The sequence below is a fragment of the Neolamprologus brichardi genome, chromosome 19 (genome assembly GCF_056152115.1).
Source record: "Neolamprologus brichardi isolate AB-2024 chromosome 19, ASM5615211v1, whole genome shotgun sequence".
In the NCBI taxonomy this organism is placed as follows: Eukaryota; Metazoa; Chordata; class Actinopteri; order Cichliformes; family Cichlidae; genus Neolamprologus; species Neolamprologus brichardi.
The window spans coordinates 13942151-13960430 of NC_142122.1; the positions used below are offsets into that span (position 1 = coordinate 13942151).

Consider the following 18280-nt stretch of genomic DNA (forward strand, 5'->3'; position numbering starts at 1 on the left):
GAGAAAAGAGGAGTCCCAGTAGTTACAAATGAAAGAAAGTAAGCAATGAGAAAACATGCCAAGGTTCTGTTGCCGTTACCTTGCCTTATATAGTTTATCTTGTTTTGGAGTTGCATATGAAAACAGGCCTGTGATTTGTTTACACTGGTTGTTTTCTTTAGCAAATCCCTATGGAGGTGTAGCGTTTCACATCTATTATTCCCCTCTTCTCTGTTCCTTTTGTTCAGATGTTGACGGTGTGATATGGTGCCTTAGTCAGAATTTATACCAACATGGGACAATTACAGTAAATTTGGTGAATGTTTACAAGGTGCAAAGTTGTGCTGCAGGGCTTTGTTCTCCGTGTCTAGTGTTCTACAGATTGTGCTTTTTATTTTTCTGCACGCATTTTTATGTGTGCCTCTGTATGTGCTTTGAGCGTGTGTATTTAAAGAGCATTGCTTGTGTGTTTTTTGTTTCTGTGTGTGTATGTTTGCATATAGCAGAAAGGAGCTCAGGGTGTTCTAGAGGTGTGCTGCCGTGCAAGGCGGGGGCGTCTTTAATAAATGTATGCTGATGTTGGAGGCTGCAACGATGCGAAGGATGCAAGGGCCCTGTTGTTATTTACTGCTGTGTTTGTGCACAGCAGCGAATCCTGGGCCTGCAAATGGCATTACAGCCCGTGATGAATGAGCATTAGGGTAAACTCATTTTAAAAGCATCCTGATTTATTAGCAGCCTGGCCTTCCATTTTCATCAGGTCAATGCTTGGCTGAAATTCCACAATGTCAGCGCCAAGGTCACCTCTTTATGGCTATTTTTAACCCCATCCCTCAAAAAGCGCAGACGAAAGAGATCCTGGCACTTATTATGGCCGTCGACAAAAAAAATATCAAAGAGCTTGAGAGACAGCGGAGGGAGAATTCTAGTCCTGAAAGTGTGTGTTATGTGAGAGACCAAAATGTGGTGGTGGTCAACCTCCAATTATGAGTGCTAGTAAGACAAGAGCTTTAATGGCTAACGTTTGCCTTCAGGGAGGTTTATTACACACTACTGTTTTGCAGAAACAGCGTCAAATCTATAAAAAGACCATTAGGAAGAGGGAAAAAATCAATCAAAATGCCATTAAAGTGGAATAAGTTGCCAATATTGCTGATGTGGTTGCGGGTCCTTTGATTTTCCTTCAGATTATTAGGCACAGTCGAGTAGTGACTTTGTTAAGGGAAACCAGTGTTGTTGGGGAGTAATATGTCTCCTGGCTTCATAAAGTTTGCTGCCTCATATTTCCCACTTTATTGATTATCCATTATCATTTGTCATGAGGTGTCCTAACTCAAGGGGAAAATATAACCCTCTTTCTTCACCACCGCCCGCATTGCACAGGAGCATGGTATGGATCTGCGTGTGAAGGTACCAATCTCTGAGAAAAATGAGCAGAGAAATAAAGCACTGCCCTGTGCCTTGCAGCTCTAAGAGGGAGTGTGGGGTTATGGGATGGGCTGGGGGAGCACTGTAGCTGGCTGGGAGAGACTAAAACAGAAAGCAGGTTGCACAAAACAAAAAAAAAAGCCTATGCAGGAAAAGATAGAGACGAAGAAAGGAGGAGGCGCTTTTGTTCTTCTTCCACCTCCTCTACTTTTTTATTTCATCATAAGGTAGATGAGGGATCATAGCAATGGCTATCTTGTTTGTAGTAGTTTTCCTAAGTGTGTAGGGGATAAGAGCATAGAAAAGAACAGCCCGCCTTTCTGTGGGTGAAATTTATATAACAGAGGCTTAATGATCCAGATGGCTATCAATTGATTTATTATATTTTTTTGTAACTTTTTTTAAAAATTGTATTAATTTTTAAATAAGCCATCGTGTCTATAACCGTTATATACTGTGTGCAGTTTCCTAGATGCGCTTGAGAACTTCTGCGATGTTGGTATAGGCACCATCCATGCCTGAAATGTGAATAGAAACATTCCATGTATTGTCTCTAATGCGCCAAATCTGTCAGGCGCATGTGTACATATATATCACTAAAATGGTGTGCCTCAACCATTTCGTCACACGGTGATACAATCCATTTAATCCAAATCTTTTTTAAGAAATGATTTAAGGAATTTTTTGCTGTTGCAGTAACAGCGAGTCGATTCGCAGGCCTCCCTTTCTGATTTATAATGTTAGTAGAGCAAGAATAGGGATGAGAGATGCAGAATAGTCAGCGTTCATAACATAGATAAACTACATGAAGCGCCTGTGCTTTGGACTGAAACATTTATCTATAGAAAATCTGTACAGACACCAAGCAGCCATCTAATGGGCTAGTGCAGAAATACTGCACACAGGTTGGTGGGTTAGAGGCTGTCCAGGCTGGTTTTGTTTATAACACTGATTGTTTTGCTTTGTTAAATCCAGCAGTTAGACATTTTCTTGAATAAAATTACGTGGTCATTATTTGTTTCCTTTTTCTGTCTGTCTCCCTCTCTTCTTTTGCTGTCTTATTCTCAGCATCTAAATCAGTCCTCAACAGCATGCTGAAGGAGCCATCTTTAATTCCAGACCAAATTTTGGCCAGTAATGTCTACCAAGTAAGGGTTTTAAGTTTTGTACTTAATTAACATTTTCCAGAGAACTGTTTAATTGCCTGAGAGAGATAATTCTATTTAATTATATAAAATGTTATTATTTTAAGGCATTTGCTGTGTCTCTACTTAACAAATCGAAAATTGCTTGTGCACAGTGAGTTTTCAAAAAAAAATGGTACTCTACACCTGGCTGACAGACGGCATCAGCGGCTCATGTTTGCTGATGAGGTCACGTGAGAGCCGGCGGTCATGCCTGCCAGTTTGCCAGCATCTCCTGTGTTTTCTCCTTTTTTTCCCCAGCAGTGTATGGGCTTCCCTCACCTCCCTTACACCCACCCACCCTTTTGGCACGCCATAATATTTCTTCCCCCTCTTTTCAGTGCACAATAAATGACTGCTGTTATGGACCGCTGGTAGACTGCATCAAACAGTATCCTATCCCATAAAATTTTAAGCCTGAAATTGACGAGGAGCTATTGAAGGGGATGAGATGTGTCTGGCTTCACCTGACATAAAAGTTCTGCTTCACAGAGGAAGTGTTTCATCCTGCCTGCCATCCCAGTATCATCCATACAGGGGCTGGAAGGCGATGGAGGGAAGAGGAGGAGAGGATAGGCTGATCTAAATGCATCTCTATGTGCATGCTGTGAATCAGACCCAATGTTCTATGATACAAGAAAAGAAATATAATTCAAAAGCTTTTTGGAACAGGAAAAAGAGCTAATACTGTTACATACATATTTTTAAATGCATTTTAATTCATTACTATTTACTTCTGATCATTTTATTCAGATGTGCACTACAGAAAGTTTTTACTACATTTGTCTAACTTAAGGTAATGATTTATTATTCATTTATAATTAATTTGTCCACCTCATTACTATTCTTCCCACACACTTTCCCCAACTACACATACCCCCTACTCGTCTAGTAGGACCTTGGCTGTAGGGGCAGAATGGAGCTCAGGCTTTTTTAGGGGCAACCAGCTGGGTAGCAGATCAGCTATTTTCAAGGGGAGGAGAATTATTTGAGTCGGTGTACACGTGCACGTCCGTATGTTATTGTGTCTGTCCAGGCTTTCTTGCCCGTGGTGGGGCTGTGTTGTTCTGTTCATAACCAGTCAACCTTGTCCCCATACCCTCCTTCCACATCCCCCCTTTTTTTAACATTCTGTGGCAGTCCTCTCAGTGTCAACTTAAAATCAGTTACTCTGCCACAGAGAGTTCATTATAACCACCCCACTGCTATGTTCTTTCAAAGAAGTCATCCACACAGTGAATCAGTTGCGTGGCTACTAGTTACAGTATGTATACATATATATATATTTATGTAATTAGAAACCATTTTGGTTGTTTTAGTTTTAGAGGGTAATATATTTCTATAAGAGCTTCTTTCTCTCTTTCAAAAATAAAACCATCATAATTGCATATTTCCTTTTATGTGCCTTCAAGCTTTTCACATCCTTAATACAATATGGCATTTATTCTAAAAGTATTTTTTCTTCAAATATTATAAAGTACTAGGCAGAGTATCTCTTCTATGCACTTTATGCATTTTGTCAAATTGGCATTTGTTTTTTCTTTCTTATTTAGATAATGCACTTCAGAGATTTGTTGTGAAAGCAGATTTAACTTGACCCGAAACTCTGATTATGCTTTACTGTATGTTAGCATGAGGAGAAATGGCTTTCGCTTTGCATAGTAAATCAATAATGGAGAAGAGCAGATTCTTAACTGTAACTGATGTTAAACATGTGCATGTAGTCGAGCACTGAATTTTCTGGTTTCCAGAGAATTTAAATTTAAAAGTCAAATGTATCGTAGTATTGTTAGAATCCTTGACTCGATTCTCAGCGCCATAGGCCATGAGCATGAAGTGCTGCTCCGGGAAAAACTGAAGGAGAAGAACCTTTCCTTTCTGGGTAAGCCATCCTTTGACCTTCTCATTACATTTTAACATGAAAACGACTCATAAGTCATATTGGAACCGTATGGACATTTTTGACTGCAAATATTTTTTATTTATTTATATTTCTCTCTGCGTAAAGCTGTTTTGGGGGATTTGATGTTTACAGAAAATCAAACAGATTGTTCTCTGAATATCATCTACTTTTCTGATGCTATTGTCATATTCAGATCAAATTAAATGAAGATGGAATGTTCAGGTATGGAACTATAGAATCCCCCCATCCTTATATCACCCCCATCCCATCATCATTTACTAGGTCAGATGAGTGATGAAGAATAAGAATCATTCCCACTGTCATTACGGCCGTATCATTTATTTGGACATGGAGTGCTGACCTTTCTTCAGGGCTGTACAGAAGACTGTTCTAAAGCTGTCAGAGTTCGAGGGCCACGAGGGCCACTGAAGCAGCCTCACCCCATCTGATAAATGGATTGGAAATAAGCTACCCAACAGCAGGAATGGACCATTAATTTTAATCAAAGCTGATCTAAAAAAGGCGATCAGAGCCACATGAGAATGTCAACAGCCCAGTGGGTGTGTACAGAGGTTCCCATCCTTATACACACAAACACATTTCTACACCGACATTACAACATCTTGGATGCCTGGATATCTACCACAGTCCTCTGGTAGCCTCGGTGACCTCTCTCTGCTCTCTTTCTTCATCCGTGGCTGATGCTACCTCCTCACCAGCACTAACCGCCACCCTCCATCTAGCCACAATTCTCTTCCATGCCCCATTAGTTGAGCTTGGCTGAAGACAAAGAGGCAGGCCTTTGGAACTGAATGACCTGGTCAGTGAGATTTAATGGAGAAATCAGGTGTTGGAGGGATAATGGCTAGAGCACGCCAGAAGTCAAGGACAATGGCTACAGCTTGTGCAGGCAAGGGTCAGGCTTGCAGAGACTATAATGCCAGCCTTGTCTCCTTTCTGTATATTTTATAAAGCACTGCCAAAGAGAGCAATACTGTAACTGGAGTTTAGAGTATTTTGTGCAGTGACAGCAAATACGTGGCAGATGTAGATAATGGTTTAACTGCACTGGCTGTGCTCTACTGCTGTTTTTCTGCTTTGCTCACGCTGAGTGGTTTGTTACCAGCATCTTTGTGAAAGCAGTTAGATCAGCAGCCTGTGACTGATTGTTCATATAGAAGGTTACTGCAAAACAGCAAGCATAACATTTCTAAACTTTTATTTTCAATAGATGAAAACCATCTGAGAACTATGGGCTATGACAAAACACCTGATATCATCCTGGAAGTTCCAGTTGGTTAGTATTTACATTATGAATGTAACCTCACTTCAACCTTAGGCATCTGTATTGTCAAAAAGTTTTGGGTTTTTTTTGTATATGACTGAAGAAACAAACAAAACAAATCACCTTGTTTAACTAGTTTTCTTAGATTTGCTGTGTTTTGTTATTTATGAAAAGCTGTGGAAGGACACATTGTACACTGGATTGAGAGCAAAGCCTCTTTTGGAGATGATCAAAGCCATCAAACCTACCTCAATGAACAATTCTGGAGCTACTGGAACAGGTGAGCCCTCTCTTTTTTATCTGTTTTGTTTACTTTATTGGCCATCAAAAATTTGCCAATGTTATTTTATCAGTTTGCATATTCTTTATAACTTCTCCTTTTTCACTAGAAACTGTGATCAGGTATTCTCCGTTGTATAAAAGAACTCATATCTCTGTCTGCCAATGCTCACCACTTCCTCTCTGGCAAGGGCCACTTTAACCACAGGATTCCACATGCTACAGCTGCACATTACACTACTTCCACATTCACTCATGTTCTCTGAGACCTTTAGAGCCTGAATGGTCTGCCTGTGAGCTTGATTGTTTTGTTGAATAAACACATTGTGTTGGAAGGGAAGCAAGGAAATGGGTGACTAATGCCTGGCCTCTATAGCATGAGAACTTTTGGACAGGAGCAGGTCCTGACGGTGGCGGGACAGAGGTATATGTGCGTAAATACATTTTTCAATGAATCTTAGAAGTGATAACCTGTAGAACAAACTGACCTATTTAATATTTAATTTAAAACCTGAGTAGAGTGGACACAAACAAGTGGAGTCCACATCTTAGCCTTGCTTGACACCAGGTTCCCATATCACACTACAGCCCTGATCCTCCACTGATGGTTAGCTGACATGGTGGTGCAGGTTCTCGTCATTGATGCTGTGTTCAGTGAATTATGATAACTTTATTTGTATGGCACTTTTCAAAACACAGAGTAACAAAGAACTCAACAACTGTCACCTTAAGGTGCTTTATATTGTAAGGTAGAGACTCTACAATAATAGAGAGAAACCCCAAGTAAACTGCCCCCTTTGAGCAAGCACTTGGTGACGGCGAGAAGGAAAAACTCCCTTTTAATACAAACAAACTTAAACCGGGCTTGGGAGGGGCAACCATCTGCCGTGACCAGTTGGAGGATTCTCTCGTGTCTGTATGTTTTATTAGAATGTGTGCAGTATGTGATATAATGAGATTAGTTTGAGATTTGATGTATTCATAGAATTAGGTCTAAAAGTATTTGGACAAGGACACAGTGGGGTTCTGATCTTTTCTGGAATACTTACAGCTTGGTTGGATAGTTTGTGTTAGTCTGAGCCTTATATATTTGCCCATATGTGTCTTTCATTTATATTCACAAGGCTAGCCGTGTCCAAGTATATTAAGGAACTGACAAAGTAGATCCTATCACGTCAGCCAGCAGCCAGTCAGACAAACATTCTGTGTCAAAAAAAGAGAAAGAAAAAATGTCAGACCCCACCTTTTTCAGCACCCCTGTAAATTTTATTTGACATTTACAACTGACATTTCAAAATGTGCCCTAATCTTTCTGTTAGACCATACGCATGATCATTTGAAGTACAAGTGTAGTCCCTGATGTTCATGTTTGTGTTTGGAAATGCAATGACACAAAACTATAACCTGTTAAGAGCAGCAGGTGAAAAGAGAACGGTATCATTACCAGCAAGCAAGGCTATTTTTTTTTTTCTTCCTCTGATTCTGTTAACATGTTAAATGCGGTCTTGGAGACTTTTGTTTAAGCAGTGACAACAACAAAGACAATGTTATAACAATCCTCTGTTAGTCGGTCTGGATGTGTGATGTTGACCGTGTGTTAGTACTGCAGCATGTACAGAATTGTGCAGGTGTTTTGTTGAGATCCAAAAGAAGGTTGAATTCAGCCATTGGTGTGGGCTGTTTAAATCTTTATCTGTAAGTCCCTACTCCATATACATGATATAATGTCTCATGTTTTTGGTTTAAGAACTCATTCGCTTTGGGCTAGATAGTGTCTTCAGTTTTCACTTCATCTCTCGTTAGTTGGTCTCAGTTTATATGATGGGCCCCAAAAGGTTGATGTTTGAAATATTTGTCCATTCCTTCATTGCTCAGTCTGATTTCAAAGTCTAAACTGTTCAGTTTCCTTTTTGACCACCCCAAGAAGGGCACACCAGTGTTTGTAATTACTTCATTGCCTCTGATTGACATTTCCAGTGATTTGCTTATTTTTCATGAATTCCTTCTTTGCTTTAACTGAGCTGGGTTACCCAGAACTGTGTTAATTGTTCTTCACTTGCCCTCAAGCATTACAGAGTAAGGATGCGTTTTTGTAGACGGATAGAAAAAACATAACTAATTTTCCCTCCAAAGCCCTCACCAACTGCATTTATCATCCAAACAATAGTCTTGCCAACACAGTAACCCCATAATGAACCCCTCTTCAGTGGAGTGAGGGGTAATGACGCTTCACCTACAATGCTCCCAAGAAAAAAAGGGAGAGGACAGAAAAAAATGGAGAGAAAAAGACAGTCTTCTGCAGAATCAGACAGCGTGTTCAGGCCCAGTGCCTGGATGAGATGGTGAAACAGCAGCTATTGGTGTCTTCCAGCCATCAATCTTAGCTGGTGGCGTTCCAGAGCCAGTGAGCCCTCTGCTCTGACGGATGTTCGGATAATTGAGTGATCCATCTCGCCCAACTATCAGAGTTGCATAAAAATTATTCACCTGCTGGTGAATATTAAACACATAATGAGCCTCTTGTGTGTTTTAGGAGAAGTGGATAAGGTTAAACACAGCATGTAATGAAATATGGACTCTTATGTGGTAGCACCTTAACTGCCCCTAGTTGATTATGGTGTACTTATATCAATTACGCTTGGCAAAGTTCCTTCCATAACTCTGCAAGCAGCAGTTCAAATTCTGCTCATGCATTTGTCTGTCTAGGTGATCTCATACTTTAATCCAGAGACCATGGAGATAATTATTATTTGCTGACTTCTTGATTATTTTTGCACTCAAATATTGTTGAAACATTTGCCTAAGTTATGTAGCAATAGAGATTTGGATTTTTACCATTTGACTGAATAATAGTTGACATAATTGGATAATTTAAAAAATATATATAAAATTATCGTTGCTTATGAAACCCCTTGTAAAGACTACTTTTTTAGAATGAAGGACAAAAAAACTAAATAGGTTTTTATACTTGATGGAGCTAAAGTTTAATGACTGGTCCTTATTGTCAGGAGAGCAGAAAACTGTCAAAACTACAATATATCCAGGCTCAGAAACCTTATTGCATGCTTATTGTTAACCCGACAGACTTTTAAGGTTCATTGAGGTAGCTAATTGCCTTCATTGCAGCATTTGTGTACCAAAAATAATCAATCAGGTAAATCAGAAAACGCAACAACCAAGAAAATAACTTTTTTATCGTGTTTTAGTAGATTAAACATGTAAATGTGGGTATAAACGAGTGTAATTCAGAGCTCATTCATCACTTTTCAGCTCTTTCCCTTCGTTCCCTTTCCCATATTCCACCCAGCCGAACACAATGAACAGCCTGTGTGACAATGAGCGTGGACGCCAGCTCCCCTCCTCCCAAAGTAAATCAGCTGTGCGATTCGTAAACTGCAAATGTGTCAGAGTTGAAAATGTTAGCACTCTTAATGGAGGCTTGAAAAGGTTAGATCTGATAAAAAGCTGTCAGACGTCCACAAAAAATGATTTATAGCAAAATAATGGGACAGTATGCCTCATTTCTCCCTCATATGAAATGGGGGTTAAGACTTTTGGGTTTGCCATTATACATCATCTGGCTTGACCACTTGCAAATTTAGTGAGACTTGAATGCACACACACGCATTATGTTTCATCTGGCTCCTTTGTTTCAGTAATTTTGAAGGCCTTGTTGTAATGCTGATAATTTATGTCCCCACACAATTAGTAGCATAAAATTCTCATGCACCAAAAGCACTCATTGATCTCCATGCTTATCTGCTTATGTGCGTCCTTTGTTACACTTTTGTGATGGAGGAAATGGTAAAACTAATGAGAAAGTCATAATTCCAAAGTCTCACCAGACCGTTCCTATAACATCAATAATCTGCTTGCTGACACATTACCTCATAAATAGACAGACCTAAGATTTTTGTGATGTTTTATATTAGTTGACAGGGCCACAATTAGAAATCTCCAGTTCTTTGTGAACTTTTTCCAGTTATATTAAGGGCTGCATGCTGTAGGTTTTACAGATGAAATTGCGCATTAAGCCTGTTAGTCTCAGAATGTCAATCCATTTGCGACATCAAATTAATTTCTCGATTCACGATATTGAACATTGCCATCCATTTTTAATGGACATGTCCATCATTTTTGTTGAACTTTCTAAAGCCTTGATAACAGGAATGCCTAATTAGTGGAGTGTAATGTTACAGTGGGTGTTTGATATGCCCTATTGAATTCATCAGCTGGTACTTTTAGCTTTAAAATATGTAAGGCCTCCTTCTAGATATTTGGATCCATAAATGTAGTTTGTGTTCACTTAAATAACTGTTTATATATGACTGAAGCTGCTCATATTTAGAAATAATGTTTTGACCTTGTGTGCTTCTGCACGTTTTCTCGTATAGTCCCAGTTAATGCAGTGGCATAAGAGTATTAAAGGCCTCAGCATCTAGGACATCACAAAGGAAGAGCAGATAGGGGATGTCACCTGAGCGAGGGAGCCCAAAGGCCGTGGCTGCCACTGATTCAATGAGGCTGGACATTACAAGGCCATCCCTGAGGACGGGTACTGGCGCTTCTGGGGTGACAGTGTGACACCTCCAAGACCTGTGCCCTGCCATACCTTACCCCATGTTCTTGTCATAAATGTGCAAGACAAAGAAAGGGAGTAAAAAAATAAATAAATAAAAAAGTCTCCATGGCAATAGTAGCCTTTAATGAATAGCTGATAGTCACTAGAGTGACAGAAACAATATTTGAATAGATTCATTATAGCACCAGCCAGCAGTCTTTTAGTTTCTCAATTAATCTATTCTCTTGTGATGTTTAAGAAAGAGCTTTTTTTCTGGCTTACAGTTTTTCTTCTGTTGTGTAGTTTTGGGCACTTAATATCAATAGAAAATTCTAGTTGTTTTGTGGGGTTTTTTCTGATAAAGCATAACTGTCTCTGCATAGCCTTCCTGCTATTTATAGTTATGGATGCCCCATGCAGTGCAGGAACGTGGCCTCTTTTATTGTTTCCTTTGTTATGACATCCTCACGTAGAATATTCCACAGCAAGAAAAATAGCCATCCACAGTGGTGGTTCCTTTAGGGCTTTGCAAGTGTTTGTTTTGGGGAACGTCAGCCCACAGAAGTGCAATGCTAGCCCTCACAGAGCAAGCTACTTGGAATATTAATGGTAAATGACAAGTCGGCCGTGATGCTTCAAGGATTTCATACTTTTAAGGATGCACATTTGGGTGCATTGTTTAAGACGTCTGGGGTGTAATCCGCACTCTCAGGTCTCTGGCAGCCTCAGGATTTAGCTCTGGTTAAGCCCCATGTCTCCTATTTATGTTGGTAGGGTTGTATGTGTGCATTATCCAAATTTGTCATTTACCATTGAATGTGAGAGCAGCTTTGACATCGCGCTGTGTGTATAAACGAAGAGCAGGACAGAAAGCGGCACCCCAGCGATATATACCCCTCCTCCTGTCTTGCTGCTTGCCTGTGACACTGTGAGATGGAGAGGGAAGCCTGAAGTAAAATGAGGTGCAAGCATGTCTGCTCCATGAATTCCTGTTTTGGTATGGAACTTTTTGAAGATGAACGTACATTTTTTTGTCAGCTTTCACGATGTATGTCATCACACTTAAAAAGACTCACTCCTCCCCCCACTCATTTTCTCAGTCTCGCCGCCTTCTTCTCCTTCTTTTTTCCTCTACATTGACCTTCTGGGTTTCAATCCAGGAAGAAGCCAGCAGCATTTGTCAAAAGCACAGAGAGACTAGTGGGCAAGGAATCGAAAGGCTTTTTGTAAAAGTCAGTCTAACAGGAGAATTTTAATGGCTGTCTGACCTCTAAAGGACATTCAGATCTACATTACCCTCAATGTGATGTTAAACCTGCAGTAATATTTTCTTGACAGCGGGACAAATAGATTTGTCACACATTGTATGATGCTTTATATGCATCACACAAAGGCCTGCACACTCACAGGTGCTAAATATCTTCACTTCTATCTAGATAAGTTCTAGCGATAATGCGAGTACGTGTGAGTAGTATCTGTTATATTGATCTAGTTTTTTCATTTAAAGACCTACGAGTTCTGCTATAAATCGGTCATGGCAAGAAATTAATGGTTCAATTAGGCTACTTTAGCATTAATTTATGTTGGTCAGCAATGTCTTTGTGTATTTGCTGGCACGGAAACGGTAAACACGCTTTTTATTCCAGTCCAAAAATAAAATAATTATTTTTTAACAAATGACAACCAAGGAAACAATGCTTCATATTTCTGTCTTTTGTGTTTAAAGAGCAGCACTGTGTGTACCAGATAATGTGCTGGTACTCGTGGTCTGTAGAGGCCCATCAGTCACTGTGTGAAGCTGGTCGCTTGTGATAAGTGGTTCCTTATAGATAACCTAGACAGTAGGCTTCTTTTTATAGACACACTGTCCCTCACATAACCTTGTTTTTTATTGTTGTTGTTTTTTCCCGCTCGTTCTTGTTTCCTTTTCCCCTCCACTCTGACTTCAGCCTCTTATTTAGCTTCCACGCTTCTAGCTTTGTATCTTTTTTTCTCGCTTAATCAAACAAGTAATGATTGGATTTCTGTAACTAATATTACCAGCAGAATTCGGATCACACACACAAAACAGTACACTTGTGTGTGTGTGTGTGTGTGTGTGTGTGTGTGTGTGTGTGTGTGTGTGTACTGCAGTTTTAAGTGCTTTCCTGGCTCACATTCATCTGTGTGTGTATGAAAGTTAAAAAGATCCTGACAAAAGGCTCTTGGTGATTTATACCTATAAAAAGCTTTTGATATTCTAAACCAGGAGGCAAAGTTCTTCCTGTTTTCGTTATATCTCACAAACTCTTCTCTGATAATGCAGCAAGTAACAGAAAGGATTTTAAAGAATAAAATAAATTGTATTTAAAAAAAACACTAGTTGGCCTCCAAATGACTTCAAAAGCAGCCATGCTATTTTAAATGAGATTTCTATTTTTTATCATTTGTCATATGACCTAATTTCTTTTCAAAAGTACATTTGAATTGCTTGTTCTCATATTTAAATCCTATATCCGACTGTATCCAGTAGCAGTCATTGTGACTGATGTACCAAAAGTAATTTAGTTTAAATACCATATGAAAAGATATTCATTTTTGAGAACAATGTTTTATATTAATTCACTTCTTTGCATTGTTGCCAGAAACACTGAAAGAGATATAAGCACATTTGAGTTTTTCCCCTCGCTGGCCTGGCATTTGTTAAAGAGCTTCGTCAGAACCCTCTTCCCCCATCTTTGTTCCCAGGCAGCCCTTTCCTTCTCCTGTCTCTGGTTTGAGTTTCACGTCTCTCGGCGGTCTGATTGCCTGATAGCTTAAACATCTCTGCCTGCCTATCCTTTAGTGGGAGTGTGTAATCAAAGACACATGAGGAGCCTGTGTCCAAGTGCTGACCTTCTGCTTTCGCTCATCAATTCTTGGGGTTAATGTACAGGATCTATCAGGTCAGCAGATTTGTCTGCACAAACTCTGTCAGGTCTATAAACGATTGGAAGAAAAAAAATGCGTCTGGCTGCTGGCTCTTATGAAAACTGTGTAGAATAAAATGAACACAAGAAAATTTCTGCTTATATATTTTTCACCACATCTTTGATGGTATCAGTATTTCTGTTCTGTGTTTGTTTTTTTATGACTGTTTTGAAATAAACTTCGTTGAGGTGGTCTATATGTGATTTTGGAAAAAAAATCCTTTAACATTTGTTGATGTGATTTTTCACCATAAGCCGAAACAGATGGCACGCAATCCTTTTCCTCTAGACTGATGCAAGTTAACAGGGGCATATATTTCTGAACAAGTGAAATCTAAACTCTTAACAGAGTTTGAGGCTTTGACCCCACCCCCTTTGAATGGCCGCCACAGAGATGTCAAAGAAATCTATTCCTCATTTTGAGTGATATCTCTATCAGTTGGCACATTCGCACCATGAGTCTATCCCAATGTTAAACCCCGAATCTGTCTCTTCAATGACGAGTGCGCACGTCTTAAATGACCACTCGTATCTTTTTGTTATGTGTCTGTGAGGTTAAAAGTGAACGGGCAGAATAGAGCTGTCTGGTGAAAGGCCTCTGATAGAAAGTGCCACTTCCATTTGAGCGCAGCTGCAGCAAAGCCTCTGCTGGCTCACTGTCCAGCCCGACACTTCACATTCTCTTCTCCTGCGATTGGAATGGATTTGAAAACTGTTAACTTCAGACAGAGTTTTGGCTTGACCATTTCTGATCTCTTCCCATTTTCTTCATTGCTTATCTCCCACTTGTTTTGTCAGAACCAATGACTGTCTCAGACGCTGTTTTCTTTTTGTTTACTTAAGTTTTCTGACTGCGTTCCTTTTTTTAAAACTTGGACTCAAAGTTGATTCCAAACCAAAGTTGGTACTTCTCTAAACCCATGCAAAAAAAATTGCATATACAGTTTATATTAAAATATATACTGTCATGCACCGTTAAATTACATCTTGCATAACTTTTTATTCAACTTTCCATTGGACATACCATTAAGCTCCAGAATACACCTCCTAATTTGGTGATGAGGGGGTTTAACGGTTTGAGGAACTCTATTCTCAGACCTGCTGACAGTCTTCACCCCCTTGGGTCCCTGCTAAGGATGGAGTTCGTGGTCGGAGGGAATAAAGTGAAAAAAACCCTGGCTGCGTTTTAAATGCTCATTGTGGTTTGAATTAGAAAGGGGATAAATGCTCTGAATAATGATCAGAAAACATTTAGCTTCAGCTGCCCGGGTGAAACAAAACACACTCGAGTGAAACTTTTGAACTTTTTTTTCCTTCCCCCAGCCGTTTTGTTTTCAAATTTTTAGCACTGAGTTCATGGGAAACTCGCTCGGAGGTTACCTGCGCCTCTGCAAAGTGATGGAAAAAAGGATTATGTCTGCAAGAATGTTTTTACAGTTAGTTGAAATATTACTAACCTTGTCAAATGTCATTTTGAATGAGAGAGCAAACATATTTTAATCAGGGTTTTAAAGGCACGGCTTTTCAAACTGTGACTCTAGGAGAAAGGGGTCAGCTAATTGCAATGTTTGATGTCATATTTGGTCTCTGGCTCCATTTTGATGCAACTGCCTGGAAGCATGCTCGCTCTCCTGCCTGGCTCTATGTGTCTTTCTCTATGTCTCACACACATACTTCATCAGACACAGTCAAATGAAAAACTATTGAAAGGTCTCAGAGTTTGTAGTGCTATAATCTTCATAAAGTCGACTTCCTGTCAGCCTTTCTTTCAACTTTAACCTCTAGCCTCTCACTGTGTACATCACCAGAGTTTGGCCACTTCACATGGATCTGGCACTGCTGACATATAAGAGTGTTATTCATATTTTTGTGAATGAAAACATGAGTGTACAACAGAATAGCAAAAGTTACAGCAGCCTAACTTTTTCACTTTTCTTGTGAAAATATGAGCTCTGCTCTGACTTGTACTCAAACCTCTCCCAGCATACTATAATGGGCTAATCATCCAAACTCAGTCCCAAATCTCTTTGGTTCCCATAATTACTCTTTAACAGCAGTGGGAGGTAGGGGGTGGGGGGTGAGGAGGTAAAGGGATATACATTGTAAATTATGTTTGACAAGGTGGGGTTAGTGGTTTTGTCGTAGCTTGTCTTTAGTTATTACTCATACTTCCTCCTGCCATAGATAAGGCCTGCTGCTGAACATACCAAGGTGAGCACTGGCGCAGGGCTCTTATCGCCAGCATTGATTTAGGGCAAGAACTTAGTGACAGAGGTCATTGTGTAGTAAAGCTATCCGTCATTCAGGTTTGATTTCTGTTCAAACTTGTCTCCAAGTTGTCTACGCATAGGTTTGTAGCTCACAAGAGGTAGAGGCCAACAGGAGGGTTGGACTTGGGTGGCTAAAGCTAACTGCGTGTTACGAGATCACAAAAATGTAGCATTTTGCAACAGTGACTACTGGTTCAAACTGCTATTTAAAACATAGCTAATATTGTAAATCTAATTCAAACCTCTTATTATTGTATGAAATCTGAATCCACAATCGTTCGTCTTATGTTTAAAGCAGACATTACAAAAAAAAGTAGACACATTTTTTCTCCACCAGCAATCTGATAGTCTTACTTATAGAGGCATACTTACAGAAATTACCCTTGTATTCTGTTTTCTTAGCATGTGTGTAAAACTATTAAATTTTCCCTCATTTAAAATTCAAGGTAGTTCTCAGCCTGTGGTATATACATTTGCAATCATAAACAGAGGAGATGAGTGTTTTCCCCTGTGCAGGGGTGTTTTTTTAGATGTCTGATGATGGGTATTTAGTACCGTTAATGTTGTTCATGGCCTTCATTTCTAGACTTGTAACTTTTGGCTTAAATGTTCTATTTATTCTGGCAACCAAGTGAGGAACTCATACTTCCAAATATGCTCTGAGTCATATTATTGATTGGTCACGAAGATTATTTATTGCACTTTCTCTCTAACTTTTGCAAAAGTTGGAAGGCGACTGAGATTCTCCTGGAGTGCTTGCATGTAAATGGCTATAAACTGGCTGTGCTGAATCCTGAGAGGAAAGGTACTCCCGTAGAATGTAAGGGTCTCTTTAGTTATGCTAAAATATCTAGCAAGGATGGTGGTGCTGCTCGCTCCAACCTTCTACAGGATAACTGAAGTGGCTAATTACACTTCAGTCTGTAATCAAACCCATGTCAGCTTGTCTGAGAACTTGGATTTATATGGTGGATTTCAGTTAAATACAGGAGCAGCTTAAACATTTTATGGTTCTCTCCTCAAATTAAAGTTTTTTTTTCCCCGCAATCCCCTCTAAAATATGTCATATCCCATTACGCAAATTTGGATATGGTAAATTAGTGAGGAGTATGCTTACACTATGAATATGTTGACTTTTTTTGTGCCGTATGCAGAGGGTTAGCTTGCTGGGGGTTGGGGGTGTCTTTAACTCTAAAAAGTTGTCTTGAATTTTCTCCCCTTGGAAGATGATGTGTTTTTGCAATTCAAATATTTGCTCATTCTCTTCTCCATTGCAAAGCTCCCTTTGAAGCGAGGAGTTCTATCAGGACCAATGACAGTGTGAGTGTGCAGCGTGACAGCGCAAGAGGCAGTGCTGGACTATTTCTAACTGCATATTTAAATAGCACGGAAATCCAAAATCAAAAATGTATGCAAATGACGGCATGTTTTGCATGCTGATATTTTCATGATTTGGGGCTTGCATATTCAGGTGGTGCTCAGTACGTGCCTAGCTTTAGCAACATTAATCAGAATTACTTCGTGTCTTCCCCATATCCTTGATCTCTTTTTAACAAACATTTCTGTGGGTGGAAGGCCTGCAATTTGGTAGATTTACTTGATTTATTTTTCATGAAAGCTCTGCTTAAGGTTTTAAGACTGTTTTTAAGTGAAAGGACATACTAAAGGTCTTATATTTCATAGGAAAGTGTGTAACCCAGAAATTCTTAATATTTACTTCTTAAGAGTTTTTTTTTTTATTTTTCCCCCATTTACATCCTGACTGCTATGTTTACTCCCCCTTTGTGTTATGTGCAAATGGTTGAATGAAATTTTTAGATAATGTTCATTAAATCGAGAGCATATGGAATCTGAAGCTGCCTTTGGGTTTTTTTTATGTAGCTCTTCATGCAATAAGCACCATATCAAGACAAAACCCTTGAAATGGGCCTGAGGCCTGTCTGCACCTTTTAAGGTATAGAAAATACAATATAAAATAATTAATTGAATTGTCATCTGTATGAACGGTTCTTGCTCTTTGCACCCTATAATTCTCAACCTCTTTCTCCCCATTCCCCTCACCACATTTTTCCCCCTTTTTTTTTTCTAAACAGCAATTAATCTCATTTTTAGTCCAATTTCCAGCCCTCTGCTAGTGTCAGAGCGAGTCCCCTGTTTTGTTCCTATTTGGCTTGGTTCCTCTGCATAGTCATTAAGGGCCCAATTAATGTCACCCTTTAGCTGAAGAGTGCTCATTTTTATTGGGGAGCTGACAGTCACCGCCATGAGTGCCGCAGTGTAATATGCATTAATTGCCCCGTAACACTGGTAATTACCAGTTCTTCAAGCCTCTCAGTAAACTGTCATGCCCAGACACGACTGCTTTGAAATAGATTACTCATTAGGGGGACCTGCCCTGTTTTCCAATGGGGGCTCACTGGGTTGGCATAAAGACGAAAAAAAT

At 39.6% G+C, this 18280-nt stretch overlaps 1 protein-coding gene across 2 annotated transcripts in view; it reads left to right on the top strand.

The window, feature by feature from the left end:
• cdin1 (CDAN1 interacting nuclease 1) overlaps positions 1 to 18280 on the top strand; it is a 49881-nt gene that overhangs the window by 20269 nt on the left and 11332 nt on the right. For both annotated transcript variants that reach the window (XM_035911028.2, XM_006798444.3), the window contains exons 7-11: positions 2476 to 2555; positions 2933 to 2982; positions 4406 to 4473; positions 5726 to 5791; positions 5954 to 6059. In XM_035911028.2, coding sequence (XP_035766921.1) covers positions 2476 to 2555; positions 2933 to 2982; positions 4406 to 4473; positions 5726 to 5791; positions 5954 to 6059 — 370 coding nt within the window. The remainder of the gene's footprint in view (positions 1 to 2475; positions 2556 to 2932; positions 2983 to 4405; positions 4474 to 5725; positions 5792 to 5953; positions 6060 to 18280) is intronic.